Source organism: Callithrix jacchus, chromosome 11, assembly GCF_049354715.1.
Source record: "Callithrix jacchus isolate 240 chromosome 11, calJac240_pri, whole genome shotgun sequence".
Lineage (NCBI taxonomy): Eukaryota > Metazoa > Chordata > Mammalia > Primates > Cebidae > Callithrix > Callithrix jacchus.
The window spans coordinates 3749932-3762872 of record NC_133512.1 but is presented as its reverse complement, the minus strand read 5'-3'; the positions used below and the strand labels follow the sequence as shown (position 1 = coordinate 3762872).

Below are 12941 nucleotides of genomic sequence, written 5' to 3'. Positions count from 1 at the left end.
TGGTTGCTTGAAAGGGTGGATTTTCATTTTGCTTGCTTGGAAAACTGCTTTCTTGGAAAATCACATCCTTTTTTCTTGACGTTTTGGCAGACAGCTTGTCTTTTTCCTGAAGGATAACATCTTTCTCTCTGTTGGCCATCTTCGTCTTCTGATATTTCATCCTTATGACTGATATTGTCTTCTTTGGAAGAGGAGCCATTTCCTTTAGTTCTTGGTTTCTACCTGTAGTTGGCATATTGTGACATTAGAGGGAGGTGGTGGGTGGTGATGGCTTGGGTGAGCCAAGAAGAAGCTGAGCAGTGTTGATGCAGGCTGCAGTGCTGAGGATACCGTTATAAATCCAGAAAGAGACTATTTCTTAATGCTAGGGATCGTTTATAAATGAGGTTAGTGGTATATTTCAACAAATTGATTTTGTCTGGTTTTGAATTTTAAGCATTTTTAGAAATTCAGTTTATATAGTCACCTAATGCTAGCCCAGCTTTGCTTTTTCTTGATTGTTCTTGGCAATATTTAGTTTACATTTCTGTTGTCTTGGGTCAGAGCTATTTTGATCACCAATGGGATTGTCTTTGTTTTCTATTCATTCCTGTCTCCCCACAGTACATTCTTCACCCACCTGCCAGGTTGGTATTAAGTTCTGCTCAGAAATCTTAATGCCTCTTGTTAACCAAAAAATGAAAATTATATTTAGTATTCAAAAGCAGTGGAAATATGCTTTATTTTGACTTTATTTAGACAGTGACTTTCAAACTTTTGGACTATGATCTATAAGAAATTAGAAATTGTACACTGTGGCTTACTGTACATATACGTGTATGCACACAACTGAAACAAAAGTTTCACAGAATAGAGCACCTTGTAAGTAGGATATAGTCATATATATTCTGTTTTACTCTGCTAATCTGCATTTTTAAATGCTGAGTTTTATTTTGTAAATTGATTTCATAACTCATTAAAAGGTTATCTGGAGTTTAAAAATACTTTTGTTGGATTAAAATAGCAGACAGGGATGTCCTTTGGAGAAGGGATGCTTGTGGAAGTGGAGAAAGACATTTCGTGGTGCTGCTCTCTGCTCCAGTAGGTTTATGTAACCAGGACCTCTTTATCCAAGCTGCATGCACTTCATCTTCTCAGAGTATTAGCATGCACACGCCACTTTAGTGAAGATGGACATGTGTGAGGGCTTGGCATTGGCTCACAGATTTAGAGGACAAAATCATCTCACTCTCCTAAAAGGTCTCCTAAATTACAAGTCAGTACCAAAGTGAGGTCTCTAAAGATTGCTCCAGAATGGCCCCTGTATCTTTTTCTCCTCTTAACTTTTCTGTCTTCTACATGTGCCAGACCCAACTTTTTATCTCACATGCTTTCAAAATCTCTCCCAGTGCTTAGCTCTTATTCCTCATTCTTGCGATAGTTGGCTGCATAATGCTTTACGCTTAGAATGTGCTGCTATTATTTTTTCATAGGCATCTTCTGCCTTTCTAACTAATTAATATATTGAATCAGTATTTTTAAATGTTCAGTCATGGATTCACCAAAATGAAATTTGAAAAAAATTCCCATAGATACACTGACCCAGCCACCCTCCCCACTCTGTGTTATTAGCAATAATGGATACCATAGATACACTGACCCAGCACCCTCCCCACTCTGTGTTATTAGCAATAATGGATATTTACCTTTCAAAGAAAAGTGTTGTAATTGAGCATCAGGAGGTACAGCTTCTGACCCATTGGTTCATTTTATGTTTAGGTTTTGTTATAACCAGATTATATATATTTAGAGATTCTGGTTTGCAGCGGTTTGGAGCCATGCTAGACTTGTATTTAAACTTACTTATTTTATCTTTTCAAGGGCTACAAAACTTTATAGAGGAAGCTTGATTGCACTCTGTATTTCCAATGTATTTTTCATGCTTCCTTGGCAGTTTGCTCAGTTTGTACTTCTTACTCAGGTAGGTGATTATATTTTAAGCTGTTTTAAGCTTAGGATGTTTGACTATATGAACTCATTTGCATAAAATTATAACAGAGATGTTCTATGATTCTAACTCCTAAAACATTTTCTAGGAAAACTGTTCTCCTAAGATATATTTTAGAAATGTTAAACAAAAGAAAGTTCAGGACAGAGAAATATGTCAGATTATTTATTAATGATTGTTTATTTACTTCCTAGCATATTGTGTTTATTGAATTCAAATTTGTAAGAATGATTATCTTTGTTATTCAGTATTGTTCGTGTGCTGAAAAGAGGACTAGTACTGCAGCTTGAAGCATTTCTGTTAGCTGTAGTATTTCTCTTACATGAAATGTTTCTTTTATGAGTAGTTGTGTACATTCTGGCATATAAAATGAAGGCGAATAGGATTATAGGATACATAGCTAATCAGTTCTGTCTTACAAAATTCTCTGTACCAGTCTAGAAGTTTATCTATTGTCTTTACATGTAGTCTTGCCCACCGTAAATGGAAGTAGCTTGTTGAGAGAGGGAGTAAATTGCATATTCGTTTTTTCCCTGCCTATTATTTTTTTTAATTGTACTAGTCATATTTGTATGAAGCAGTTGAAGAGTTCCTTTTTAATGAAAGTCTTGCTTGGGAAATGAAATTAGACTTGGATTCGAGTCCCAGTTCTTTTCACTAGCTTCTTAACTTGGTTAAAATACTTAGCTTTTCTTAGGTTAGGTTTTCTCATTTCTGAAATAGAGATAATAAAAGAACCTACTTTATTGGGTTGTGGATAGGACCAGATAAAGTCATGTATGATTCTTAACACAGTACCTGGTACCTAGTGAGGCGTCAGGAAGGTTAGCTGGTCTTATCATTATTTTTAAAAATAGGCTCTATTTGTACTTTATACTTTGGTCTTCCCTTGTTGACACCTTTGTCTAACTTAGTTGTATGACATTTTCAGTCAGTTTCTGGTTTAAAATTGTCTCTGAGATTCTCTGTTTAAAATTCAACCCTGTAAATGTACTGTGTGTTGGTTAGCCCTTGGGGTGAAAAGGGAGCATTCTCATTGCCTCCTGATAGTGGAGACTGCCTGCTTTTTTGTGGAGAATGAGGGTCAGTGGAGGGATTTTGCCTCCCTGTGGGGCTTATGTTGAATAATAACACACACTTCCCCACAATTGTGCTGTCATCTCAGTCACCCCAAGCAAGGCAGTATTCTCCATGGCTAACTCTGAGTAAAGGGAAACTTTGTTGTTTTTCTCACTAATGGGAAAATTTGTTGTAGATTGCTTAGAGATAAAAAACCTGATGAATGAAACTTAATTTATATGATTAAGTAGTCAACTATTTTGCAATTTGTTTATGCTGTTTTTTTGTATTGGGAGAGGAAGAATTTAATTTTAATTGCTTTCTCTATGATGAAGCGTGTAGAGGCATTGTCTGACATAATACCTGTATATAAGAGATACTGTATCATCATTTAATCAATTAATTCAGCTAAATAATTCCAGTACTCTTAGAATTACTGATATGTAACATACAGTTTTCTTCCAAATGGAAAAGAAAGTTAAAAATGCCTTTGTAGCAAATGTACTCTTAATTTGAAATTGATAAATTTGATTACAACTAACTCTTGAATATTTGTATTAAAGAATGCTAATGGAGATAGTTGTAAAGAGTGACTAGCAAGCAGAAATTAATGTATTTTTATGCACACCTGCATTGCATAATTATTTTCAGTTTAATGTACCTTCCCCAATTATGTATTAGTTGTCACGTTATAATTACATTTTTATCTTTTCTGATTGGACAAGGTACTTTTTAATTGTATATGTTGACAGTAGGGTTGACCCGAAATTAAAATGAGTTATTGTTTCGGATAACCAATGAAGTAGACAGTGCACATGATTGAGAGAGCTGTGTATCAGAGAAAAATCAACCAATATTTTCTATATTAACATATTGACTATATTCATATTCTTCATTCTTGTAGGTATTTTATCTTTTTTACTTTTAATTTATTTTTAAATTTCAGATTGCGTCATTGTTTGCAGTGTATGTTGTCGGGTACATTGATACATGTAAATTACGGAAGATCATTTATATACACATGGTAATTATTGTTTATTCTTATCCATTTAGTTTGTCTTTAAATTCCAGATTAATATTTGATTTGTTCATGGTTGTAACTAGTTGTAACAATTTTATAACTAAAACAGATGTCATTCAAACATTGTGATATAATCAACCGACCTTGATTTAATAGACCACTCACAAAAATTTAATTTGGGTCATATTATCTGATTGAAGTTGTGCCCAACTTATGCATTATCAGTAAAAGCAATAATTTATGAAACAAAAACATGGGACTGATATATTATCCAGGAGCTGTTTGTTAAAATGAAGTAGAAAGGCCTGACACGGTGGCTCACACCTGTAATCCTAACACTTTTGAGAGGCCAAGGTGGGCCTTGAAGCCGGGAGTTTGAAACCAGCCTGGGCAACAAAGCCAGACCTCATCTCTACAAAAATGAAATAAAGTTAGCCTAGAATGGTGACGCATGGCTGTAGCACTAGCTACTTAACTCAGGAAGCTGATGTGGGAGGATCACATTAGCCCAGGAGGTTGAGACTGCAGTGAGCTCTCATGCCACTGCACTCCAACTTGGGCAACATAACAATACCATGTCTTCACAAAAAAGAAAAAGAGTTCATTTACTGAGCATCAACTATGCAGGCATGTGAGACACACCAGCATTCATATCACTTACATTCTAATAGAGTGGAGAAGGAGGGAAGACAGAAGATAAATAATAAACATAATAAATGGGTAAATTATATAGGATGTTAGAAGGTGATAAGGATTTTAGGCCAGGTATGGTGGCTTGGGGAGGCTGAGGCAAGAGGACATTTGAGCTCAATAGTTTAAGACCAGCCTGGGTAACATAGTGAGACCCCGTTTCTATTAAAAAAAAATACAAAAAAAGATTTTAGAAGAAAGAAAAGGTCAGGGTAAGGCAGGTGAGGAGCACCAACATCCAGGATAGGACATGGAAAAATCAAATGAGGTGGTCACAGCAGTTCTGCTTGAGAAGGAGGAGTAGAACAAAGATTGGAAGGAGGAGACGTAATTAGCCAAGTAGATATCAAAGAAATTAATCTCTAGGTTGATGCAACAGCTAGAAAAAAGACCCTAAAACTGGATGGTTGATGTCCATGAATGTTTATTGTTTAAAAATAAGCATTTGTCTTCTCTCTCACTGGCTTTTATAATTTTGATGTTTTCTTCTTCTGATAATTTTACAGTTGTCATAATATACCATTTTTTCATTCTCTTAATAATTTACACATATAAAAGGACATTTATAATGTGTAAGGAAGTTATAAACACAGTTGCAAAATAAACAACTGGGAGCCTACTCTCCAAATGGAAAATAGAACCTTATCATTACTTTTAAGTCCTGTATGCCCTGAGCTCATCCCCTCACTGCTCCTAGAGGTAACCACTATTCTGACTTTTTGAATCGTAATCAATTTGCATTTCTTTATAACTTTGCCATATATAAATTACTAAATAGTATATGTTTTTATTATGAAATGTTCACATTCTTTGTAAGGTTTATAAATGGTATTCTTTTATAAGTACTGTTTTTTTAGTCATATTTCTGCTCGTTGTAAATAGAATTCACATATTTTCACTGCTTTATATTTCCCTCATATAAATAAAGCATAATTCATTTACTCATTTTTTTGTGGAAGGACATTTAGGTTCTCTCCTGTACCCCCAACTTCTTTTTTTAGTTATAAATCATGCTGTACATTCTTTACTTATCTCTTGGGGCACATATGTTGAAAGTTTCTCTAGGGTGATTACCTAGTGGTAGACTTGCTGGGTGGTAAATCATGTACATGTTCAACCTTACAGATACCAAATTGTTTTTCCAAAGTGACTGGACTACTTCCAACAGCAATATATAACGGCCTGTGTTATCCTACATCCTTTTTCATTTTATCAGTCTGGTTGGTGTAAAATGGTATCTTGTGACCTTAATTTGCATTTTCTCTGATTCATAATGAAGCTGAGCATCTTTCGGTGTTTTATGCGCCCTTCATGTTTCCATTTTTGTAAATTTCTGTTCAAAGCTTTACCAGTTTGTCTTGTGCCCAAAAGAAAATGACATCCATTTTAGTCGATGCAGTGTAATCCATTATTTTTGTTATTTATGTTGATGCTCAAATTGTTCCACATCTGTTCAACTATTCGAGCTCACTTCTCTTTCCTTTTAACATGTCCTCATTATACATTGAGCACTTTTAAAAAGAAATTAATAAATGTTAAATTTCATGAAATGATTTTTTACATATGTTTAGATGATTCTGTGTATTTCCCTATCTTTAATCTGTTACTGTGATGAATTAACATTGATTTTTCTAACATTAAGAAAACTTTATTTTTTTGATTAAACATTTTTTGCACGTTGCTGGAATGTCTGCTGTTATTTTGTTAGGATTTTTACATACTTGTTCATAAACGAGTTAGACAGTAATTATATATTTTTTAAACTTGACTTATTTTTCCCAAACTATTTAAAATAGTTTTTTATTTTGTAGTATAAATCAGATTAGATGTTAAGCCTTTAGAGTTGGCCAATCACATAGTCACATAGGCAACTATGGCTGGGGGCCTTGATTCAAAGTTATAGTTATAAAATTATAAAATTACACAGTCTAGTTTGAAGTAAAACCTACCCATACTTTGTTATGTGACCTACTATTATTGTCTTCCACTATCACTTTACAAATTCCTAAATTCTTATAGTTATAAAAGAAAAAAACACAGAATTGTTTCCAAAAAATTATTTTTCCCTTTTTTATTGTGGCAAAATACATGTAAGTTAAAATTTACCTCCTTAAGCATTTTAAAATATACAGTTCAGTGATACTAAGCACCTTCACCCATCTCCACCATCTATTTCCATAACATTTTTCATCTTGTAAAACTGAAACTCTATACCCATAAAGTCCTTATTCTTCCATCGTCCCAGCCCCTGGAAACCACCATTCTACTTTCTGTATGATTTTGACTACCTTATGTATGCTTGTAAATGAAATCATACATTATTTGTCTTTTTGTGACTGTGTTATTTCAGTTATCCTAATGTCCTCAAGTTGCCTCATGTCAGAATTTCCTTCCTTTTTAAGGCTAAATAATATTCTATTATGTGCACGTGTGTGTGCACGCGTGCGCGTGCGCATGCACACACACACACGCATGGTTTTGCTTATGAATTCAGTCTGTCTGTGGATACTTGTTTTAGCTATAGTAAATAATGGTGCTATGAACATAGGAAGACAAATATTTTTTAAGATCTTGTTTTCAGTTATTTTGAGTATGTGCCCAGAAATGGAATTGCTGAATTTGATCATATGGTAAATCTATTTTTAACTTTTTAAGGAACTGCCAAACTTTTCCATAGCACTGTACAGTTTACATTCCTATGAACAGTGCACGAACTTTCATTTTCTCCATGTAATCACCAACATTTATTTTCTGCCTTTGTGATGGTAGCCATTCTAATGGATCTGAGGTGATATCTCACTGTGGCTTTTGTTTCTAGGTTTTTTTTGTTTTGTTTTGTTTTTTTTAGATGGCTCATTCTGTTGTCCAGTCTGAAGGGCAGTGGCACAATCTCGGCTCACTGTAACCTCTGCCTCCTGGGTTCAAGCAATTCTCCTACCTCAGCCTTTCGAGCAGCTGGGATTACAGGCATGCCACCCCAAACCCAGCTAATTTTGTGCTTATAATAGAGATGGCATTTCACCCTGTCGGCAGGCTGGTCTCAAACTCCTGACCTCAGGTGATCTGCCCTCCTTGGCCTCCCTAAGTGGTAGTATTAGAGGCATGATCCACCGTGCCAAGCCAGGTTTGTAGCAAAATTGAGCAGAAAGTACAGAGTTCCCATATGCCCCTTGCTCCCACCCATGTACAACCTCCACCTCTGTTGACATCCCTCGCCAGAGTGGTACATTTGTTACAATTGATAAACTACACCACACATTATAATCACCCAAAGTCTGCAGTTTACATTAGGTCTCACTTTTCTGTGGGTGGTCATTGCGGGTCTGTTTGTTTGTTTTTGAGACAGGGTCTTGCTCTGTTGCCCAGGCTGGAGTTTAGTGGTGCAAACGTGGCTCACCACAGCCTTGACCTCCTGGGCTCAAGGGATCCTTCCGCCTTGGCCTATCAAAGGGCTAGGATTGCAAATGTGAGCCACCACAATCGGCTTGGGTTTTGACAAATATACACTGACATTTAGTATCTTGTAGGACAGTTTCACAGCCAAAAAATTTCTCTGTGGTCCACCTATTCATCCCTCCTTCCCCCTAACCTATGGTAACCACTGATCTTTTTACTGCCTCCGTAGTTTTACCTTTTGTGTAGTGTCATGTGTTGGAACCAGGCAGTGTGCAGCCTTTTCATGTTGACTTCTTTCACTTAGTGGAAAGCAATGAAGTTTCCTCCAAGTCTTTTCATGGCTCGGTAGCTCATTTCAGTTTTGATTATGATTAACATTTTAACATTATATGGATGTACCACTGTTTGTTTATTTGCCTATTGAAGGACATGTTAGTGAACTCCAGGTGTGGGCGATTATTAGTAAACCTGCTGTAAACATCCGTGTGCAAATTTTGCATGGATGTTTTCAGTTCATTTGAGTAAATATCAAGGAAGGTGATATTTGGATGGTATGGTGAGAGTATGCTTAGTTTTTAGGAAATTGCCGACCTGTCTTCCGAAGTGGCCGTACCATTTTGCATCTCCACCAGGGATAAATGAGAGTCCCTGCTGCTCTACATCCTTGTCAGCATCTGGTGTAGTCATGGTGGATTTTGGCCATTCTAATAGATGTGTAATGGTATTTCATTGTTTTAATTTGGTTGAACATATGTTAATGTGCTTTTTGCCATCTGTGTATCTTCTTTGGTGACGTGTCTATTAAGATCTTTTGCTCATTTTTCCTTGGCTTGTTCATTTTCTTATTGTAGAGTTTTAAGAATTTTTTGTATATATTAGATAACAGTCCCTTATCAGATGTGCCTTTTAAAAATATCTTCTCTCAATCTGTGGCCTGTCTTCACAGAGCAGAAGTTTTTAGCTTTAATGAAGTTCAGCTTATCAGTCATTTCTTTCATAAACTGTACCTTTGTTGCTTTATCTAAGTAGTCATGGCCATACCCAAGTTCATCTAGGTTTCCTCCACTGTTATCTTCTAGGAGCTTTATAGGTTTGCAATGTGGGTTTAGATTTGTGGTCTGTTTTGAGTTAATTTTCGTGAAGGTTGTAAAGTCTATGTCTAGATTTATGTCTTTATTTTTGTCTGTGAATCTCTAGTTGTTCCAGCATCATTTGTTGAAAGGGCTATTTTTGCCTTTGCTCCTTTGTCAGATATCAGTCGGCCGTGTTATGTAAGTCTGTTTCCGAGCTCTATATTTTGTTCCCTTGATCTATTCATGTCTTTCACTAATACTACACCGTCTTGATTACAGTAGCTTTATAGTAAGTCTTGAAGTAGGGTAGCGCCAGTCCTCTGACTTTGCTCTTCTTCAGTACTGGGTTGGCTCTGTACTGAGTTTTTATATCTCCGCATAAACTTCAGAATCAGTTTATTGATAACTTGCAAGGTTCGTGATTGGGATTTTGCTGACTCTGTAGATCAAGTTGGGAAAAACTGACATCTTGACAATATCGAATCACCCTGTATGTGGAATAACTCTCCATGTATTTAGTTCTTGGATTATTTTCATTCAAGTTTTGTAGTTTTGCTAAGATACATTTTCTACATAGTTTGTTAAATTTGTAGAAATGTCAACTAATACAGTTGACTAAAAAATAATTCAAAGGAAGATGTAAAAATATCAGTTTGTAGTTGGAATCATTTTGAATACTTGAGAAATCCAAAGAAACTGCTACTGGAAACAGTGAAATTATATTTATTGATGCATATTCAATATAATGTTTCTATATGCACACAACCAGAAAATAGGAAGATTCTTTATATAACAGCAGCAGAAATAATAGAATAAACTCAAGATAATATGCAGGATTTATATAAAAAGACTATACTTGCTAATGCATGTAAAAGAAGATTTAAAGAAATGGAAGCAACATGTATTGTTTTGGGACCTAAAGATTCAATGTTGAACAGATACAACTATAAATAGCCTACATTATTGAATAAAGTAATTCTAATAATTTTAGTTTTTGAAGCTTAATAAGCTGATTCTGAAATTCACAGGGAAATTGATACATATGGATTAAAAATAAAATTTCTAGAAGAAAATATAGATTATTTTATTTTTTGTACCTTTTTAAATTATGGAGATAAATCAAAAGACCTAAAGCAAATTAAAGATAAATTTGCTAACATAAAGATTTAGAAAATAAACATAATACAAAAAAAACCACAAAGGTAAAAAATGAACTGAGAAAAATATTTACAATATGTTTACTTGATAAGGGACTATGTTCTTTTTTTATTATACTTCAAGTTCTGGGATACATGTGCAGAGTGTGCAGGTTTGTTACATAGGGATACACGTACCATGGTGGTTTGCTGCATCCATCAACCCATCACCTACATTAGGTATTTCTCCTAATGCTATCCCTCCCCTAGCCACTGATGCCCTGATAGGCCCTGGTGTGTGATGTTCCCCTCCCTGTGTCCATGTGTTCTTATTGTTCAAGTCCCACTTATGAGTGAGAACATGTGGTGTTTGGTTTTCTGTTCCTGTGTTAGTTTGCTAAGAATGATGGTTTTCAGCTTCATTCATGTCCCTGCAAAGGACATGAACTCATCCATTTTTATGGCTGCATAGTATTCCACAGTCTATATGTGTCACATTTTTTTTATCCAGTCTATCATTGATGGCATTTGGGTTGGTTCCACGTCTTTGCCATTGTGAACAGTGCTGCAATAAACATACGTGTGCATGTGTCTTTATAGTAAAATAGTTTATAATACTTGGGTATATGCCCAGTAATGGAATTGCTGGGTCAAATGGTTTTTCTGATTCTAGAGTGCCCATTTGTTGTTTAACAAAATATATAAAGTAGAATTTATTTATACGTGTTGTCTAGAAGGGTGCACAGGAAACTGTTGATACGGTTATCTGTGGGAGTTTGAAGTATGGGATGGAGAATGGGCTGTTTTCATCAAACAGTCTCTTTTGAACAGTTCGAATTTTGTTTATTATGGACATGCAGTTTTCACAATAAAAAACAAAGGTTTTTTGCTTTGTGTGTTACTTATATTTTTTTCTTGGATTTTTCCAGATTTCTCTTGCGCTTTGTTTTGTTTTGATGTTTGGGAACTCGATGTTATTAACTTCTTATTATGCTTCTTCTTTGGTAATTATTTGGGTAAGTATTTCTTAAAACTTACATGGTTGTTTTTGAAACAAATGACCTAACAGTGTCTTCTTCACTGGCTTAGGATTCATGAAGGTTTTCTATAGGAACTATCTCAGGTATCTCACTGAATATTCTAGATATGATGGTGTTCAAGTACTCACTTCCAAAACGGGGAAAAAAAGGAAAATTAGTATCATTTCAGAAATGTTTCTAAGCTTTCTTCTCCCTTCCTCCTTTCCGTTTTTATCCTACTCCTGCTCCACTTTCTGAACTCTTTCTTCTCACTGCAGTCTTGTCCCAGCCAGTCCTGTTCATTCCACTGTGATCAGAAGTTCAAGGCCTTGGTTACTTAGGGTTTTTTTGTCTGTCTGTTTGTTTCATTTGGTTTTAGCCTCTTGTCTACTTGTATGGAATATTCAGATGGTTTAAGTAAGGTGATGATTTGGTTTTATATTGCTAAATCACTACCAAAAATAGCTTTAGATGATGGAGAGATTATTTTACAGAATTAGAAGAAGTGATGGAAGTTCATATAATTTCTTCTGCTGCATTTCGCAGGATGACTGTAAATATAAAAGTCTTCTAAAATTTAACGACTGCCCTTTTTTTGGGTGGGTTTCCCATTAAAACGTTTTGCAGACTTATCATTCTTTATATTTAAAGTGCATGTGCTTTAGTTTCCTGATGACTTTAAAAGCATATTGTACTGTCATAGTTGGAATGTATTTTACTTCTTGAATAATTAAGTTACTCAGATCATTTGGGGTTTCTTAATTACTAGAACTCATTAAATTTGAAACCTCCTTTCTCATTTATTTTACAAATAATATTTATTTAAAAACTCATTTCTCAAGAATATGCCTCTTCCCAGTCTGGCCGACCACCCTTTTCAGATTGTTCCTTGAGTATATTTAGCTACAGAAATTAGCAGTTACCGTGACGCTGTTTTCAGCAACAACAAGAAAAATCATAACTTTGGGATTAGTAAGTGTAGTTCTTAAGTTTTGTGTACTCTGTTTATTATTAGGAAAGGTGAAAAAGAACTCATTTGTGTATTTGACATATGTACTTTGTCAAGTACTGCTATCACCCAGGATAAAGTATGTGAATCGTGGTACTATGGACAGGGAAACCGTTGAATCTAATATTACATATAAATTAAATCTAATTTAAGTACATTTTGTAGGAAATTTCTCTTCAATTCTATATGTAAGGTATGCCGCTAGATGCTTCACACTGAGGTCCGTCTTAGATATGAAGTAAGCATATTAATGTATATTGCGTATATTTTAGTGTATAAAAATAAATGATAACAATACAGCATGTTTGTGCATATTTAACTATAAACACGAATTTGCATATATTTATAATTAATCACTTTGGGACCTGAATTATATCACATTTTGTATTTTCACATATTCAGAAACTTCCAAAAAGATCTAATTGGGTTTCAAGTATTCATAGTTTGATCTCTAATCATATTTTTGCCATGTTTAAAGTAGTTTTAGCACCCTAAGGGTAATACGGTTTGCAAGTGTTACTACCTGAAAATACTTAAGATTTAACAAGAGA

The 12941-nt window shown here is 34.9% G+C and overlaps 1 protein-coding gene across 3 annotated transcripts in view; it reads left to right on the top strand.

Annotated features, from left to right (window-relative positions):
* DPY19L1 (dpy-19 like C-mannosyltransferase 1) overlaps window positions 1–12941 on the top strand; it is a 112876-nt gene that overhangs the window by 67081 nt on the left and 32854 nt on the right. For 2 of the 3 annotated variants that reach the window (XR_004727768.3, XM_035253153.3), the window contains exons 9-11: window positions 1861–1960; window positions 3993–4070; window positions 11292–11378. Coding sequence is in view for 2 of the 3 variants with exons in the window: in XM_035253153.3 (XP_035109044.3) it covers window positions 1861–1960; window positions 3993–4070; window positions 11292–11378 (265 nt within the window). In the remaining variant the exon portion in view is untranslated. The remainder of the gene's footprint in view (window positions 1–1860; window positions 1961–3992; window positions 4071–11291; window positions 11379–12941) is intronic. The other variant, XM_035253154.3, reaches the window with a different exon arrangement.